Here is a 17,549-nt window from a genome sequence, read left to right on the forward strand (position 1 = left end):
AAGCTTGCACTCCACCTTGCAGCCCATGCTAGCTGGAGATGAAGGGTTGGGCGAATGGGTAATGGATAGTTTATTTACATACTCCACTGTGTGTATTGATAAAACAAATGAGATGCGTCATGTTTGTTGTTGACTCTAATGGTGCTGATGAGTACCAGATATGATATTTATATTAATCCACTCGACTAACTGTGGGAACAAAACTATCCCACTTTAAATAAAAGTTTATTTTATTACAAACAGATTGTGGCATTCAAAGTATTATTATCTGTTAGACTATCATCAGGATGTAGGCCCTACTTGTTTACCAAAAGTAAAAGTGCAATGTAATTACTAGTGTATTTGTGTTAGGGTGTTACATTATTATTTACTTTAAATAAAATATAGAAAGAAAAAAAAAGAAAATATATATATATATTACGACAATTTTAAATATGTATTACTATATTTTAATGCACTGATTGAGCTGAGGAGGAACAGGATTTAATTTATTTTGTGTATGAAAATACTCAGGGAAATTAATCTTGAATCCTGTAATGCTGTTTGACTGGGGTTAATGGAAAAATAATAACAGGGGCCTGTTACAAAAGCTTGTTGGGCACTACACCATAAGATTTGAAAAAAAAAAACCATTAATTCATAAGAAGGCAATGTCATGTCTTTATTTTAAGACATCAAAACAATAGTTTTATTTATTGTCTTTGCTGAGTCCCGCCTCTCTAATGCAGACAGGCCAGTCCCACTTTGACCCACTTTGTGTAACCAGTGTAGCATGAACAAAATTAGCTGGCTAACTAGCAACCAAATGAATATGTAGAGAAAAAAAACAGTACTTTAAAATAATAATAATAATAATAATAACAATAATAATAATAATAATAATAATAATAATAATAATAATAATAATAATAATAATAATACAATAAATATACAAGTTTAGAAATCCTTGTGTATCCACGCCAAGAAGACTAAAGGTGGTACACATAAAAGAAATACAGAAAAACCCATACAATGTTAAATAAATAAATTGTAAAATTTAAAATCACATAGCAACAGGTACTTGCCAATCACAGCATAGTATTTGCTTTCATCATGAAGTGGGCGTGGCTTTTATAATCTGCTGGTATAACGATGGTATAACGCTATATGCGCTGCTTCATAATGTTCAGATTATTTTCATTTTCAGGCTGGTTTTGTGGATTTTGAGTTTGTCATGTTTGAAACTTTGTCCCTGAGGTATGTGCAATAGTGCTTCTATTTCCCCAAGAGGTTGGAACGAGTTGTACTTTTTTTTATTTTTTTCAAATGGGATCAGACACCTGTGGAGCGAACATTAGCAGAGTGCAGCACGTCAATAACTAGCATGTTTCGCTAGTAACTGAAGGTACACTGAATGCATACACATGCTGCTTCTCCTTTTTTAATGTTTGTAACAGTGACTAAAATAAATATTTCCTACAGAGATAGACATTTTTGTTTAGCTGGAAACAGCAGCTAAGTCGCGACAAATTCACCAGACTCCATTGACAAAAACAGTAATTTTACCGCGTCATAAAACACTATATTCAAACTCGACTGAAACAAAATAAAACTCACAAGGGCCTGAATTAAAGGTTTATTTTCAGCCAACAACAGTTGGTGATTGTTCGAACTGCAAAGAGACGAACAAAGAAGGGTTTTTTTAGTTGTTTTTTTTCTGTCGACTTTGAATAAAGTGGCTTCTCAAGAAGGTAAAAATTACGATTTTTGTCAATGGAGTCTGGTGAAGTTGATGAGAATTATAGTACTGCTATTTCTGGTTAAACAAAACTGATTTTACTATTTTCTATCTCTGCAGGGATCTTCTCCTAATGTTGTCAGACACTTATAATAACAATCTGAGCCTATCAGTGGCTAAAATAGCACTTTCAGTGGACATATTTTGTGCAGGACGTGACAGTATGGGCTCCATAGCTTGAGCAGGGTCAATTTGAATAAGTGAAGCTGTACATATGGGATGAATTGTATTAATGAGTGTTCATTTTAATGTTTTGACTGGTCAGACTTAACCGAAATCTACTGCAGTATCCAGTTGGGCAGTTTAATCTGCAACAATTTGAAAGAGCATTTGTTTTGGGTTAATTTTTAATTTGTCAGTTAATTGCAACGGACAAAAGGACAATATCTCCCTCTACAGTGTAGTGGAATAGAAGTATAGCCTGTTAGTATAGTAGCATGGAGTTGTTGAGCAAAGTCTGTGTCTTAAAGTTGTTCTTGAATACATTTCAGCTGTATAACTAATTAATTCACAAGCACAAACACTTCACCTCTTCATATTGCAGTCCATGCTTTAACAGGAGCTTTTTTTTTTTTTTCTCTCTGTCTGCAGGGTTCATCAGCACCTGTGGCAGCAGCAGCGAGTCGAGTGACCCAGCATCAGCCCGACCGGCTTTACCTGTACATGGAGACCCCCAGCTGGGCAGGTTAGTCACTCAACAAACCTCTTTAGCCCCTCATGTGTTGTGCCCTGTGCTCCTGTTTGTCTGTGATTTAAGTAACAACCCTTCCTACTACAGGTTTTCTTTGGACTAACTGTGGGGGAAAAGTTTATTTGAGATGGTTGGCTTCACACTGCCCAAAAACACGAATTGTCAAGTTAATTTGGCTATGAGATCCAGAACATATCTAGCTGATGATCCATTAGAAAGTTATATTTTTGGGACTTCCTGCTTCTCAAAACTCCCAAGCCTCATTAACAACCATTAAAACCAGGTGCAGATATAAAATGAAGCATGATCTGATACAGCGTGGCCTATTTTCTCCCTTAGTTTCACTCAATAACCTATTTGGGTGCATCATCTATGAGAAATTGAATGTTCCCAGAGCAGCCAACATATTTTTCTAGTTTGAAAATCCCAGTGACAGCCTGACAAGTTTAATATTTGTGTATTTGTCCAGTCAAGTGTCCACGAAGTTCATGTAGATAATTAAGTGTAGAAGACTGTCAGTGTCTGTATTAAATTGCATCTATCTTAAGGTTATTTATCTACCGCCTTTCCAAATTCTGAACGTGGTAAACTTGTCTGTGCTTTACTCTTCTGTATCTTCTGTGATGTTCACATTTCACACTTCCTTCTACTTATGAATCCATGTTTTGGGCATCAAGTCCATCAAATACATTATAGTAATTGCCTTCCAAAACTACTCTTATATCTGTTTTGATCTCTAGCCCCGAGATAGGCGAGTTAATTTGTCAGTGCCTTCCAAAACGATAACAAAACTCTTAATATTATCTTATTCTGGTTTCAACCACTTTGGGTATGTTTTTGGTTTAATTTAAGCATAAAAAAAAATAATTAGGGTGAGGTAACGGTCACAGTTTGGTTTAAATAAACTACTTTGTTGGTTAGGCAAGATGACAAAGAGAGACAGTTGTCTCCCATACTAAAGGTTGTTTTTGTTGACCTACATTGGTTTTACTGCAGGGTTTGTTAGTACAGTACACAATGATGTTACTAGTAGTGTTTCTGAATAAACTAGCTATGCAAAAAGTAGTTTCACCTGAAGCTGGTGGTATCGGCTATGCTTTATACATGTCTGTTATTCACCTACAGAGTAGAAAAAGTAGGTGACATGCAGGAAATTAAGTGAGATTTTCAGGAATTTGATTAAATTAAACAAGTTTTGAAGCTGTTTTTGGCCATGTTTTATTCTGTCCGTAGATGAAAAAAATTGTGATTATTATGAAGAATACAGTGGCAACTGCTTTTCAGTTATATGAGTTAAATGTTCGCTATGTCAGAACGTATTCTGCAGAGGTGTTTCCATATCCCTTTTAGTGCATCAACTCTTTTTTACTTAAAAACATTTGACAAGATAGGAGGAAAAAAAAGCTGCTTTTCAGCGTCCCTTTTCAAAGTCACACCTTTTTACATCCTATCAAGCCACCAGTCCAACATCACACTACTTCAGCCTTTGCTCCTGACGGCCAGAGGTCATAATTTATACAGCTGCTGGAAGTGTTTTTGGACATATGAATAACTGATGCTGTTATTTTTCTTGGAAGGACATGTGGTTTTTGCTTTCTGTAGATGTTCAGAAATTCATCTCCACTCCCACACACGCTTCACGTGGAAGCAAGACTCACATTTTCAGCACGGTTATCGGAGCGCTCCTCTTCTCACCTGGCCTCACACGAGAAGCCAAGCGCTGCAGAGTTTTGAGGAAACGGCTTCACGCCCTCTTGCTGTGGATGCGCCCTCACTGTAATAAAGCCTGTATGTATGCACGCCTTACTCTCCCCTATTCGGCCATATTGTGCTAATGTGTGCTGGTTAAGTAGCGGAAGACTAGAGAAAGACTCTTATCCATATGCCTGAGAGCCCAGGAGCCGGCGTGATCTCTCCCCAGATGGAGTCCTCTGCCTCCCCGCCCATCCTCCGCGGAGCCATATAGCAGGTGGCAGTGAGGATCAATGGGCCTCCGCCATTACCTCCTCTCCACTTCACATCTCCAGCCTCATCTCCAGGGGGGGCCCGCGGGGCACGCAGCGCATCTAGCTGCAGCACACCGGGAGAAATAGGGACGTTTTCCATTAGTCTAATTGCTTGGTTATAGTTCTATATTATTGCCGTGATCACCACTGTGGCTTGGTAATGATGGACCTCCCGTGCCCCCACGTATAGCTGGTGGGTGTTATGTCTCCCCCGTCACCGCCCATTGAAACTGCACTTGCAGTGGGTGTGTGAGGAGAGAAGAACTTAACGCTGAGAAGAAAACAGGAGGATAAACAACACAAAAAAAAGAAGAAAGAGAGAGAGAGAGAGCTCTTCAAATGTTTTGATGTAAGAGTGTAATCAAATAGCCTCAGCTATTTACATTCTCAACAGGTGCAGCATTTGGCTGATTTATGGAATAAACACTGGAGTTCTAGTGCTTGTTCATTTGCCTCCACTAAAAACTGGCAATATGGGGCTAATTTGCAATAATTTGCTGCTGCTGTGGCCACTGGTTAAGAATGTTTATATAATCATGATATAATAAGAAAAATGAAAATGAGTTTTTCACGCAGTTCAGGCCCTGTCAAACACAGCTCACAGACTCGCTAAATGATAATTACATTCCTCAAGCACAGTATTACATTTTACCCTCTTACATGGACTTTGTTCATGGCAAACGGGGGAGTATTATTTTCATTTTTAAGGCGATACGACCCGGTATTATTCCCACATCTGAGCTCCCTCAGTACAGTGGAAGGTTTTCCCCCCATCAGCGATTACACGAGAAGTCTTCCATCAGTCAGCAGATGAGGTGAGGATTATAATGAATTCATTTACCCTCAAAGACTCTGCCTTTCTTCTCTCTGTTTATAATATCCTATTTGCATAACATAGTCTCTCATGATCGAGACATTGGAAAAGCTTTAGTTTAAGCTGCACCGGACTAATCGCTGCTGAATATTTCACAGCTGACCTGTAGCTCTCCCTACAGGTCAGCACATAAAAGATGCTTCCTGTTTAGGATTTCCTCTCATACAGTGGGATTGTTACTGATTATCTCGCCTCTCATTCCTTAGAAGGAGAAAATCCTTGGCCGTGATTCCTGTTTCTTTTTTTTCCCCTTTTTTTTTTTTTTTACAGGTATGGGTATTGATCTTTGCCTTTGCTGTAGGGGAGTGTGTTCACTTAAAAGGAACACTGATGTAGCAGAGCTTATTAAACAAATAGGCCAGAGAACAAGGCCACAATCGCTTTGAATCATGAAGGAGGTTGCCCGTCTTAAAGCACCACTGTATCAAATATGAAACGCTCTGCTAACAAGGTGTGTAATCTATTTTAATCAGATCATATTTTATGAAACAAGGAGAAGGTTGAACTTAAGTAAGAGAGAAAGATGGAGATACTGGGGGGGTTGGGGGTTGTATTTTGAAATTGGATGTGACGGCCGGGGACCATGACTTGATTTTACATGCATGGCTTTATAATGAAGCCACGCCAAATGGTCAGTTATGGTTAACTTTAGGGGGAGCTGGAGCCCTGCTGTAATGGGAGGCTAATTCAGGGCCCATAACGCCTTGACAAGCTGTGGAGCGGAGCTGGAATATGGATAAGGATGTACGTTAGAGGCTGTGAGGCTGAAGTAAAGGTCTGTATTTGTCTGCAAATTGCCGGGTTGCCTGAGGGTATAACAGGGTCAACAGCAGCGCAGCGTATTTTCCTGAGTGTACACAGGCTGTGTCACAGACATAAACACAGTCCAGGAGCACACTCGCTCAGACGGAGAGACTCGCTCGCTAACTCGCTCCAAGTGTCGCACAGGAGTGACTTCATGTTGTCATCGCAATTCAGGCCATGATCCTTTTTATATGTCTTTACACTGGCTGGGTTCATAGGCGAGTGTTTTCAATCACTTTTTTTTTTTTCTTGTGCCATAAATTGTTTCAGATCCTGTGACACTAGACTCGGTTATGAATATATGAATATATATACACTCCAAAGACCTTAGGAAGCTCCACTAGTCACACAAGGTAATGGATAGAGATATTATATACTGCTCTGGAAAGCACCACTTGTTAGCCGGTATTTTAATATATCATAAGAAAACATTAAGTGCAAAAATATCTGCCCACATCAATAAAAAAATATGGAAAATATGCAAGTCATAAAGCTCCTTTTCCACCTAGAAAAGTGAAGTAAAGACGTTATATACTGCTCTGGGAATCACAGCTGTAAGCAAATCTGTGCAGTGATAACAACACTAGAAAAAAATGTAACACTTCCTTAAAAAAACCCAAGCTGTTAAGGTAAATAGTGCAGATATTAATAGATATCCATTAGAATAATGGAGATGGGGAGATATTAGTCACTGCTTGGGAAGCACCACTTGTTAGCCCGGATTTTAATAATCATAAGAAAACATTTAGTGCAAAAATGTCTGCCCACATCACACAAAAAAAATCCATTTAATTTTTGAGTCATACAACTCCTTTCCCTCTGAGATAAAGTGACGTAAAGAGATGTTATATACTACAGCTGTAAGCAAAATGTAACACTTCCTAAAAAAAAACAAGCTGTTACGGTAAATAGTGCAGATATTAATAGATAACTATTAGGATAATAGATGGGGAGATATTAGTCATTGCTTGTGAAACACCACTTGTTAGCAGGGATTTTAATAATCATAACAAAACATTTAGTGCAAAAATGTCCGCCCACATCAAAAAAATAAATACAGAAAATCTCAAGTCATACAGCTCCTTTTCCACCTAGAAAAAGTGAATTTGAGAGACGTTATATACTACAGCTGTAAGCAAATCTGGTGCTCAGATTATAGTGATAGCCCTAGAAAAAAATGTAACACTTCCTTAAAAAAACTCCATGCTGTTATGGTAAATAGTGCAGATATTAATAGATATCTATTAGGATAATAGATGGGGAGATATTAGTCACTGCTCAGGAAGCACCACTTGTTAACTGGGATTTTAATAATCATAAGAAAACATTTAGTGCAAAAATATCTGCCCACATCACTAAAAAATCTATTTAATTTGTGAGTCATACAGCTCCTTTTCCTCTGAGAAAATGTGAAGTAAAGAGATGTTATATATACTGCTCTGGGAATCACAGCTGTGCTCAGATTTCACACTACAAAAAAAATGTAACTCTTCCTTTAAAAAAAAGCATGCTGTTATGGTAAATAGTGCAGATATTAATAGATATCTGTTAGGATGGATGCAGAGATATTAGTCACTGCTCGGGAAGCACCACTTGTTAGAAAAGCATCCGCGGCCAGAGAAATCCCCCAGATATCAGTCACTGCTGCAGCTCTAACAGAAAGCATTTAACACCAAAAATGTTAACAATCGAGGACGACATGTGTCATACGTGCTCCCTATTTGTCGTGTGCTGTTATGGTAAATTCTCCAGATTTCTACATTTTTTTTGGAGCCTGGAGTGTTTCCGAGGCCCCGCCGCCCCCACCTCGAGGGGTGATGAGGAAAAAGGGAGGAGGAGCAGAGGGAGGAAGAGGAGGGGTGCCTGCATCTTTAAAAGCTAGATGGAGTGAGGGAGTGGGGCGGACGGGTGGCTGGCAGGATTGTGCTGACGGCAGGGCTTTGGTTCAGAGCATGCCCATTAGAGGGAGCCATAAATCCTGGGCTCTCTGGGCCGGGCTGTGTCAGCAGTCCACTGAATGAATTGATTTTAAACGCCACTGAAAAAAAGAGAAAGTGCAAGAGAGAAAGAGAGAGAGAGAGGGAGAGGGAGAGAGAGTGACTATTTAATTCACCCTCCGCCAGAGGCCCACACCCCGTTCCACCCCGCTTCTCAATTCAGGACTGTCGTTGAAAAGGGGGAGGAGAGAAGTCTAGAAACACTGAAACTGTCACCAGCAACAAGCCCAGGGCTACATGGCCCCCACGCGTTTGATTTAAACAGGAGGGAAACACACAAACCAAATACATAATCTCAAATTCCATACAGCATTTGTTCTCTCCCACCCCTCTAATTTTTCCTCTCAGCCCTCTCCTTTTATATCTCCACAAGAGAAATGAGACATATCGTAAAAAAAAAGAAGAGAAAAAAAAAAAGGCGCAGCTGCATTTGAAATTCAAATGTGTTGGATTTTGAAATTGATGTATGTGTTTATTCATTTACGAGCAGCATCCATGTGTGCATGCATTTATATATTATCAGCAGCTATGAAACGCTGCATAGAAAGCTTGTAGCCCATCTTTCTCCCCCGTGTGCCCCCTCGTCTTTGTTTCTTCCTCGAGCCGCGGCTGCCGTGTTATGTTCGGCATTGCAAAAAATATGTCCGCAAACAGACACACAGTAAATTGTGCATGAGGACCAGTTTCAGGCGGTCATACTTTTTTTATGTAAACACATTTAGTATCTGTGCTAACTTTGTGTTTGTCACACTTTATACCCACATTGTGACATCCCCTCTGTGTGCATACCTGTTGGAGTGTCTGCAGACATGGTGGAGTGTGAGTGCGGTGCTTGTTTTGCACTGTGTTGCAGAGAGCTGTGAGGCTGTGCTGAGGACACAGACCCTGTATTAAACCTGCAGTGCAACTGAGAGCATATGCAAAGTCCATATCACAAAATAATCCCATTAAGGGTGATCATTTTCTCTCGATTATCACTGTGAGCGACCTCTTTTGCATAGTACAAAAATATTTATTAATGGTGCTACAAATGCTGTAACTTAGTTAGTTAATTTGTAATGATATTTAGCCTGGAATCATACATTTCACACTCAAAAAAAGTAACTAAATATGTTCATATCATAGGGGAGGGAGGGGGCTTAGGGGGAATTGGAGGGGTTGGAGGGGGGGGCAGCGTCCTCTCTGGCTCATTACGCTGTTTAAAGAGCCGGCGCCTCAGAATCACCTGCCCAGCTCCACGCTTCAAACAAGCTCAGCCACCAGGGATCATACATCAACTTCTCCAACAGTCCCCCGGCTTCACTTTTTCACTATTCACCTCCCAACACACGACTCTCGCACACACACACACACACACACACACACACACACACACAGCCAGTGTGGATAACGGATAGCATAGCTTGTTGAATACTGATGTCACGCCCGCTACAAAAAGAATAATAAATTAGTTAGAAAGCAGCCTATGTTGTTATGTATGTGATCATGAATTTAATTGAACGCTTCCAGTGGACGTGCAGCATCCCAGGCCCAGTTTGTGGCCTCAACATGCTTAATGCATGGCTCTTCTGCATGTAAAAAGTACACTTTCTCATGCCTAATTACCCACAAGCTAAGGCATGAAGAGGACTCGCTGCATATTACTATAAAGATGGCGAGGATATTTCACTTTGAAAAATGGCAAAGCACACAGGACTAAGGGCTTGATTACAAGGAGTGGGGCACACAGCCTCTACATCTTCCTCCCTCATTTCAATTATGGCTGACTGGAGGCACGGCGCTGCCACCGTCCTCAAATAAAACTAAAATATGATAAAGCTGAAATATCAGGCCCGGGACGGCTCCACGCCTCAAGCCATGTAAGGCGCAGATACTCGCCACATAATTACAACATTTGCCAATATTTTTTTGACGGGAGGTTCAGTGTGAATATGATCAAGAGGGGGAGGGGAGGCATGAGGAGCCTTCATGACACATGATAAAAAGCACATTTCATTCTGACTTCCCTATGGATAACAGGAGACATGCCTGCATGCAGCTCCCCCTCTGTAAAAGTGTAGGATCGTGGTGTTATTTTTAAGTTGTGAGATCATTACTCATGTGTAAGATGCATGAGCTAAGAGAGGATCTGCTGTCATAACAGAGGACGGTGAGCACGGGGAGCACCGAAAAGAGCACGTCGTTTCCAGTTATATGTTCCATGAAAAAAGGCTTTCTCGCGTTTGAAATAAAGCCCTGTGGAATGGCATTACAACAACCCAGGCAGCTGAAAGCAAATATTTTATTTTGTAACAGAGGACAGAGAAATATGCTTCAAAGCAGATTCTTTATTCACCTCGTGTTTGTCCTTTTAAACGCTGCGACCCCCTACAGATGGAGGTGATGTGTGATGTGGTCGTTTTCTCGTCGTGACGCCCCCCAACAAGGTGGATCCCCTCTGGTGCCCGGATCCCTTGGTGGCTTCTGCACCCCGGGCAGCCGCGCCCCGACCTCCTTTACGTCAGTGTTAATAACAGTCCAGCGTGCTGGCTACACCGTCGGTGCCACGCGGGGTCAGCACTCTGCAGATCCGGGGCCTTCTGAGGGAAGCCCAGCCAGCGTGGTGCACAGCCTCCTGCTACACTGGGGAGCGCGAGAATAAATGCAAATTGACAGAGGATTTGCAATGAATGTAATCTATCTTAGCACATTTTAAATTTAACCGTTAATTGCTTTGAGAATAGTCCTCGGTTCGAGCGCTCTCGTTTGTCAAGCCACAGCCTATAAGATAAACAATTTTAGCAATTAAATTTAGCAAAAACACATACGTTTATGAAACGTGTGTTCTGGGACCTGACATGTCAGCTCTCAGCAGAGTGATGTCAGTGTTATCTCTTTATAAATCCTCTCTTATGACTGTGAGGGGCTCCCGATGAATAGCACCAGCGTGGCCGTTAAGAAGAAGTATTAGTTGCTTTTTCAGTGGTTTATTCTCTCCTTCTTTTTTAGAAATATTGATTAAAATTAAGAAAAGAATATCTTTGAAGTCAGATTTTAAGCTATGCGCCATTCAAAGGAGGACTGATACATTCTTCAGAAGTATATAATACATATTTGAAGTATATTACTCATTATTTTTGTAGGTTGAAGTACATAATTCACAGATCGTTTTCTAGATGTGATCTTGCTCATTAAATGTAAAAAAAAAAAAACCCTCCCTCTCTGGCATGATTTACTGGACCAGAGTCACTGGAGCTCTTCAGATAAAGAATTTTTTTTTTTATGTTGTTATCCTTTTTTTTTTTTTCCTGGACAGTTGAAGTAGCTCCAGCACCTGCTTTTCAAAGCGAAGGAGGAAATGTTTTGCAGAGGGGAAGAGCCTCTGCAGCAAAATCAAGAACGATTCCGCCCCCTTCACTCGTCACAGTGTGGGGGATTCAATCAAAAGTCTGCCCTGTGACCTGTTCTCCGGGAAACAAACAGCCAGCAGAGTCTCCCAAGACCAAAGCCATCAGAGGAGGGCGGCTTGTGTGTGAGCTAAATCGTGGCACCTTTCTGAAAGCTTCCATCATAGAAAAATTGTTAGTTGTCGCAGTGGAGAGTGACTAGCATGGCGGTACATTGATACATTGATGCAGTGAATGCCTCGGACAGTGCAGTAAAAGTGCTGAGGTTGAAATTAAGCTGTTATCTCTGGCATGTATCACTAGGGAGGCAAGAAGCAGTGGTGCAAAGGCAGCAGCCTGTTTGCTTTACTGTTATTGCCTCTGCACGTCCTTCCTCGTCTCTCTCTCTCCTCGTGTTCGGACATTTTAAATGCAACTCCTAAGTTTGCTCTCCTTTGATGTTTCCCAAACTATCTCCCCTGTTTTAAAGCACATCAATCATCTCTTCAGCTCTGTAAACTCCATTAACATAGCTGCATGTGGCACGCTAGCATCAATAAAAAACACCACCACCTTAACTTTAAGAAATCAGTGTAATTACCAGAAACACACAGGACCGTCACTGGGAAAATTGTTGGCCTGATCCAGTCTGATTGCTGCGTTTTACACAGTGTGAAGACCTCATTATTTTCCATTCTTATTTACTTAAAAAAGAGGAATTCATTCATGTTTATTAGAAAATGGGTCAAAGTTGTGTTTTAAGCAAATTGAAAAAAGTTAGTTTTGGTGAAATTTGCAGTTTAACCATGTATTTTTTTCTTCTACACAGTGGAACTGCTGTATAATCAGCAGCTCATTAGTGTTTTGTCCCCGTTTTTGTGTGTGTCCTGCTATTATAGAGAGGGAACAGTGTCTTCATGCAGCAGCAAACAAAACAAATTTGCATCGAGGTCATTAAATCATGTTAACATCCACTTTAATTAATGTTCCCCTTTCATAAAACATGTATGATTTGGTGACATTTTGCATTTTGAGACCTTTATACTTAACTCCATGTTTATCCTTGATAATCTAAGTATAATGTGCAATTCTGCAGCACTAATTCCACCAGTGCAATAAAATCATGCAATACTCACCACTCACAAATATTACCTTCATGCAATATTTCTTTACAATCACACCCACTTTGTTATTCTTGTTTTATTTTATTTTTTATTGTTGCTAAGCTACTGTCAGCAATATCCAACACTTAACTGCAGAGATGAATTGTTATTGGGTTATTATTCCTTGTTTGTTTTTTATGCAATCAAAGTGTGTAGTTGAGCTTCATTGACAGCAATTTAAAAAACATCAAAGTGAAACTAATTAAAACAGATTTGAGGGTGTTGAAAATGACACTTCTCTGTTGTACTGTTGGAATTATTCCTGTGGACATCACATTAAGTTTACCGTGTGAAGTGTTATAAGTACAGCTGTTTCCACTCCCTTTTTATATTTTTATTAGATGATTTAAAACAGCTGGTTTACAGTATTAAACAGGAAGGGGGCGCTGTTCTGTCAGTGCCAGCAGAGGGTTAGAAGTCATCTCCCAGATTCATTTAAAATCAATTACATTCTACTAATTTCTCACATTTAACAAGGAAAAAAAACATATTGGAAGTATTGTGGCGGTAACTTTAAGAACCACCACCACAAACACTTTCTGTTCATGAGCTAGAGCCTGTAATGGTCTCATTTGTATACCAGTGAGGTAAACAAATGTATCACAATTAATTTGACAATGATGTATTAATGTTCAAAATGCTGCACATAGCACCTTTAAAAAACCTCTTTCAATGCATATTATTATGAAGCAGACAGTGAGTAATATCCTCAAAGGTGCAGCGATTGGTTGATGTGATGGAGCAACATAATGACAAAAATCAACAGATTGGTCTTTAAAGACAGAGCAGAGATGCCATCCTTCAAAACCTGGACCTGTGTGTTTTCAGATTTTCTTCAAACATGAAGGGCATTATGTTTCCTGGATCCTGAGATAAGTTTGCTCGTTAAAAGTTCAGGACGCTCGTACGTCATATTTGTCTTCCTCCGGTGCAGTGAGTGAGGGGAACATAGGTGGAGGTGCTGATTCTGTCACGCCGCGTTGACACCCCCATGAGTAATCTGGTGCATGATAAACAGAGGGTCGAGGTGTCACGGGAACACCTCAGCGACTGGCACAAGGGTAATTACTCTTCCTGCGTGGGTGCAACTCAAAATTTTTGAACCTTTTCTTTCTCCAATCATACTTGATGGATTGAGTGGAAGAGGGCGATCATCTGGTTCTTAGCAGGCTCACTGAGCGTGGTAGGCCTCTGTTGATTAATGATATCTGCTGCATGTCACCAAAAGCGGAAATTAAGTATTTCTGTTTAAATGTAACATTTGTCTCCTTTGCTGGTGTTGAGAAAGGCATTTGTCAAAATCCCCGGGCTTCGGAGGAAGGTGGATTTCCTCTGGGAGCATGCTGGGAATTACTCCCTACTTTCACATTAATGGCATTCAGTGTTCCTATTTTATACCTTGAATCTACTCTCCACCCTTTCACCTTTGCCACATATTTTGAATACAGAATCGCTCCTTAGCCGTTTGACAGTTAAGGATTAAGCATGTTGTAGATTTCTGCAGAAAGACGAGGCATGACCTTGGCTCTATGAAAGGAAGTGATTCCTGATGGCATCTCTGTCTGTGGTGGGCACATGGGAGGGGTTCTGGTGGTTTCACTGGTTGAGTTGGGTTACCGTTTGTCCCGGTGGCAAGCCCTGCCCCGGGCTGGAACAGAACAGGCTCCGGCTCCTGAGGAGACTAATGGTTACAGGACCTGGCCATCGTCCAGTGCTGCCCCAGCCACTGCCTCTCCCGTCGCTGGGATATCATTACCTCCAATGTGTTACATCAGACTCGCTTGGTCAGGCTCTGAAACAGTCAATACTCCACAATTTAGAAAATCAGCCAAGTTTGCAGAAACAAAGAGGCAATATCGGAAATAAAGACGGATATATAATCTGACGCCAGGCATTTTTTCATGCCGGGTGAATTATTTGTTGTCCGGAAGGTGGGGACGTGGAGGGGGTAGAGGGGAAGGAGGGAGGGAGCCAGGGATCTGTCAGGGGTTAGAGGAGGTGGTCAAACGGCCTGAATAAACGTGCAAATCACAGCGCCCAGCCACTGACCCTCCCCATCTCATACAAGCAGCCTCTACTTTTTCCATCAATGGAAATCTAATTGCTTGAAAAGCGATCAATGGAAACTAAATTGGTTTTGTGTGGAAGCGCGCATGGAATAAGCTCTGAGCTGTTTTAATGTGTGTTGGTTTTGCATCTTAAATCACGGTAATATTTGGAGTGGGCCCCCGCTCTCTGGAGGGGGTAAAGTTTGGTGGTGTCGAGACACCGGGGGAGGAGGCACTCAATCAAGCTCCTAATAAAAATCACGGGCTTAATTGTTTTTCCAAACTCATAAATCGTCCAACTTAATGGGTTAATATTAAGACTTATACGAGGACGGCGGGGTGCTTGTTTGAGAGCGGCCGGGAGCTCCTCGTTGTGGAGCTGCGACCACTGATAACCCTCTAGTGATCTGATATGACTAATCCCCTCTAATCCTTAATACACTCCTTAACATGCTCCTAAGTGACAGCAGTCGATATGGGTGCACTTCTCTGTCTTATCGCTGATCTCTTTGTCTTTGTACACTCTTTGCAGCGAAATTCGCTCATCCTTTTGACCGCCGATCGCTGCCACATCTGCAGCGGTGTCACACATTTTTGCTCCGAGTGCTCCTTGATAAGCAAAAAGGGCTGATCAGAGTTTTGAAATTGCACCTACTTGTGGGGTTCAAAAGGAGCGTGGTGGTGGTGGTGGTGGGGGAATGGTAGAAAGCCAGTTTTTTTTTTCCCTTTTTTCTACCGCAGTATCCGAAACTGCTGCTTTTCCTCCTCACTCGTCATTCCCGGCGGACAGCTAGATGGACTGCACAGGAGGTTGGGATGTGGCTGGTGCCCGCCGATCGTGTAGCCTTACCCAGGAAAGAACAGTCCCAGCAGAGTAATTTATTGACAGCATTGAGATGTGTTTCTGGCCAGGTGCTTCTCTCAGCCATCCCTCAGGTGCTTATCTATCAGTTATCAGTGCAGACAGAGCACAGACCCAGGTTGTATTTCTGTCTGCTATTGTAATTACATTGTAATTGATCCGAGGGTGTGCTGGGCAGTGCCCGTGCAGTAACTTTGCAAGGCCTTTCTTTCCTCCCGTTATCTGGAGAAGTGCTACAGTATCATCGTAAGCAAACCGTGTGGTGTTTTTTACAACCTGCTGTTGTTAGAAAAAAAATCTTCCCATAGATGTGTAAAGCGAAATATATAAAAAAAGTGATTACGTGGCAGGCAGAAAATGACACCGAAAAGACATTAAAGCTGGATGAAATTTTTATTGGAAGTCATGGCAAACACACGTAGAAAACAAATGTTGATTTGTTGCCCCGTGCACATTTGTAACCATTTTAAAAAAGCTCAGACAGACAGAAATGCCTACGTGTCAATATCTGCTTTATTGGAATGAATGTTGATCCTGTAAGCGTGTCTTTTCAGTATGTGTGCCGTCACTCTCACCACAACAAACAGCACGGTTTGTGTATCATTCCAATCACGCATATTAACCAGCCCTCGCCACCCATCAATCTTCCCCGCCGCCATTTTGTAACTGATGCTGAAATGATGTTATAAATGATGTTTGAAAATATCCCCATGCCGCCCTGCATCAGCAGTCTGAAGGCCTATCAGATGTTCTCCACACACATCTGTGAGCTGCGTTCACCTCCGGGAAATTAGCAATCAACCTTTTACCAGCCAACACCTGTATAAGGAACAACATTTCCCCCATCCAGCCGCTCGTAATGTCAGGTCACAAACTCTGCACGCCCGTTGTGTTGAAAATGTTATTGTTATGTTGATAGTAATTTCACATTCCTAATCAGTGTCGTGGCATGTGATTTGCATATCGGCTCCTTCTGTGTAATAACAACAGCCTTGAAGCAGCACTGAAACCATCTGAAACCAGCGTTCGTCCATGCTGTTGCAACTCTTGAAGCTCTTGTGCAGTCTAATGTAAGTATGCACGCTCTCCCTCATGATCCCTCATTTATCATTTTGACACTGGCTACTTTTTTGAAGTGGAGAAAAATGTTGCAGTCAGCTCTTCCTTTGGTCTCTGAAAATATGTGCGAATGAGTGCGTGTATGTTGCGCGCGCGTGTCTTCGACTGCTTGTGGAAGATAGAGGAGAAGAATGTGTGTGTGTGTGTGTGTGTGTGTGTGTGTGTGTGTGTGTGTGAGTGTGAGTGTGCGTGCGTGCCTTTACATTACTGTGTGTTTGTGTAAATGCATCAGTATGATTAAGGAGCATGGGAACATGGCACTGGCTATTTACTGCTGATAAACCAGAGTGTGCATATGTTGTTGTGTTGCAGCGCCATTTCTCGGTTGCTTGTTATTCTCATTCTGATGCTCCATCTATCCTGCTTTATGTAAGACAAATTGCATCCTATTTTAAGAAGCGTGTTGACCTGATACAGAAACAAAAGTGTTTCAAAACTGTTTTATTTTTTTTTTCTAGCATTGAAGAACCATTTTAGCTCACTTAGGTCAAGTTTATGTAACCGCCCCCCAATGTCATTTAGGCACCTTTCGGTCCAATTATGACACGGAAACAGTGTTAAGCAGAACTCCTGGCATTTACCTGGGCTCAGACTAATATCCCCGTTAAATTGCATCAATAGATATCTGAATCGGTATCTGTATTGATCGCCGTGGAATCGATCGCTGACATTATGATCCTTCTTACAGTGTGCTGTTGGAGAGCCTCTGATAAACAGTCTGATCCATCTAGCTGCACAGAGGGATAATGTTACTTGGCTTTTCTGTTTGTGTGTGTGTGCGTGTGTGTGCGTGTGTGTGTGCGTGTGTGTGTGTGTGTGTGTGTGTGTGTGTGTGTGTGTGTG

General features: G+C 41.4%; 1 protein-coding gene across 1 annotated transcript in view; it reads left to right on the forward strand.

The window, feature by feature from the left end:
- LOC131983294 (RNA binding protein fox-1 homolog 3-like) overlaps window positions 1-17,549 on the forward strand; it is a 258,147-nt gene that overhangs the window by 64,796 nt on the left and 175,802 nt on the right. The window contains 1 exon segment of the mRNA XM_059348003.1: window positions 2,369-2,462. Coding sequence (XP_059203986.1) covers window positions 2,369-2,462 — 94 coding nt within the window.

This window comes from Centropristis striata, chromosome 13 (assembly GCF_030273125.1).
Source record: "Centropristis striata isolate RG_2023a ecotype Rhode Island chromosome 13, C.striata_1.0, whole genome shotgun sequence".
NCBI classification, from domain to species: Eukaryota; Metazoa; Chordata; class Actinopteri; order Perciformes; family Serranidae; genus Centropristis; species Centropristis striata.